The 1,202-nt window shown below is 65.4% G+C and overlaps 1 protein-coding gene across 1 annotated transcript; it reads left to right on the top strand.

The window, feature by feature from the left end:
* Positions 1–136: 136 nt before the first annotated feature.
* EMIHUDRAFT_259409 (hypothetical protein) lies at positions 137–905 on the top strand (the record flags this gene model as incomplete). Its single annotated transcript, XM_005757292.1, has 3 exons — positions 137–216; positions 358–728; positions 895–905. The coding sequence occupies 3 exons, from the start codon at positions 137–139 to the stop codon at positions 903–905; spliced, it is 462 nt and encodes a 153-aa protein (XP_005757349.1).
* Between the last annotated feature and the right edge of the window lie 297 nt (positions 906–1,202).

The raw sequence follows: 1,202 nt of genomic DNA, 5'->3' as shown, positions 1-1,202 counted from the left end.
AGGACTCCACCTGACCGCGCCAGCGGGTGAAGTGGGGTGCGTCGCTGCCACAGCGACGTGGGCGTTAGCTCTCGGAGTAGATGGGCTTCGGGCCTGAGTGTGTGGTGCTAGTGTGGGAGGCTGGGGCGGGGACTCGATGGGCCTCTTCCTCTCCTCTTGGCTAGTGGCGCTCCTCTGCGTGGCGGGGGCAGATGCCCTTGGCTCTGTCTCCGGCCTGTTCCCTGTCTCCTCCTGTGGTGTCGTGGGTGTTTTTGTTTCTTTTTGAGAGCTAGCGGTAGGACTCGCCGACCAGGGAGAGCGGGCTCGACCTCCCGGGGGTGGAAGTGGGTGTGACCCAATGCCACCGTTCTCGCCCAGGGGGTCGGGAGCGGGGTCGCCGGAGGCGAAGTCAGCGGGATCAGGCAGAGAGGACGAAACGGTGGCGGGGCCGCGGCCAAAGAAGGCTGAGGAGGCGTGCGGCGTGCTGACGGTGAGCAACAAGATCGCTCCCGCGGCGCCAAAGCGGCGTGCGCGCGGCGGCAAGGCCAGCCGCGCGCGCCGGCTCGAGAACTTCTGGCAGCACAAGGCTGCAGCACCTGCGGCTGCTCCTGCGATCAAGTGGGAGCAGCTCGCCCACCGGCCGGGCCTCTTGCGTCAGCAACGCGCGACTCTGCGCGACGGCGCGCGAGCGGCCTGGGTGCGCATGCGCGCCGCGGCCCGCGCGAAGATCGGCGCGGCGGTGCGTGGAGGTAGGTCTCTGCTCGCGCGTCACCTCGAGCCCCTTCCCACTGCTTGATCCAACCCTTGGCCCTCTGATGTCCAGTGCAGCACATGTACTCTAGAAAGAAAGAAAACAGACAACCCAAGGGAGGGATGGGAGGACGACGACATTTACTCTTGGTGTGTGTGCTGTAGGCCTTCTCTAAATATATCGAAGAAAAAAAAACAAGGAAGGCACTAAAAAAATGGGTCGCAACGATGGTGGACGACGCCACGCTGTCGATCTCCCGCGTGCTGCGCACGCTCCACAAGGAGCGGCGGGCCGACCGCATTGCCCACCTCCGCTCCATCGACCACGACGCCAATTTCGTCGCCGGCGCCCACGCGGCGCTCGGCAAGCCTGCGCTGCTCGCCAACCTGCGCTGCGGCGTGTGGTACGTCGATCAAGCGTTGTCGGCAGGCAATTGCTACTTCAAGTCCACCGACGGGCACGCTGGCGGCTG

Source organism: Emiliania huxleyi (assembly GCF_000372725.1).
Source record: "Emiliania huxleyi CCMP1516 unplaced genomic scaffold EMIHUscaffold_9130, whole genome shotgun sequence".
NCBI classification, from domain to species: Eukaryota; Haptophyta; order Isochrysidales; family Noelaerhabdaceae; genus Emiliania; species Emiliania huxleyi.
Note: the sequence above shows the minus strand (reverse complement) of the source record. Positions and strands in the feature narration are given on the sequence as shown.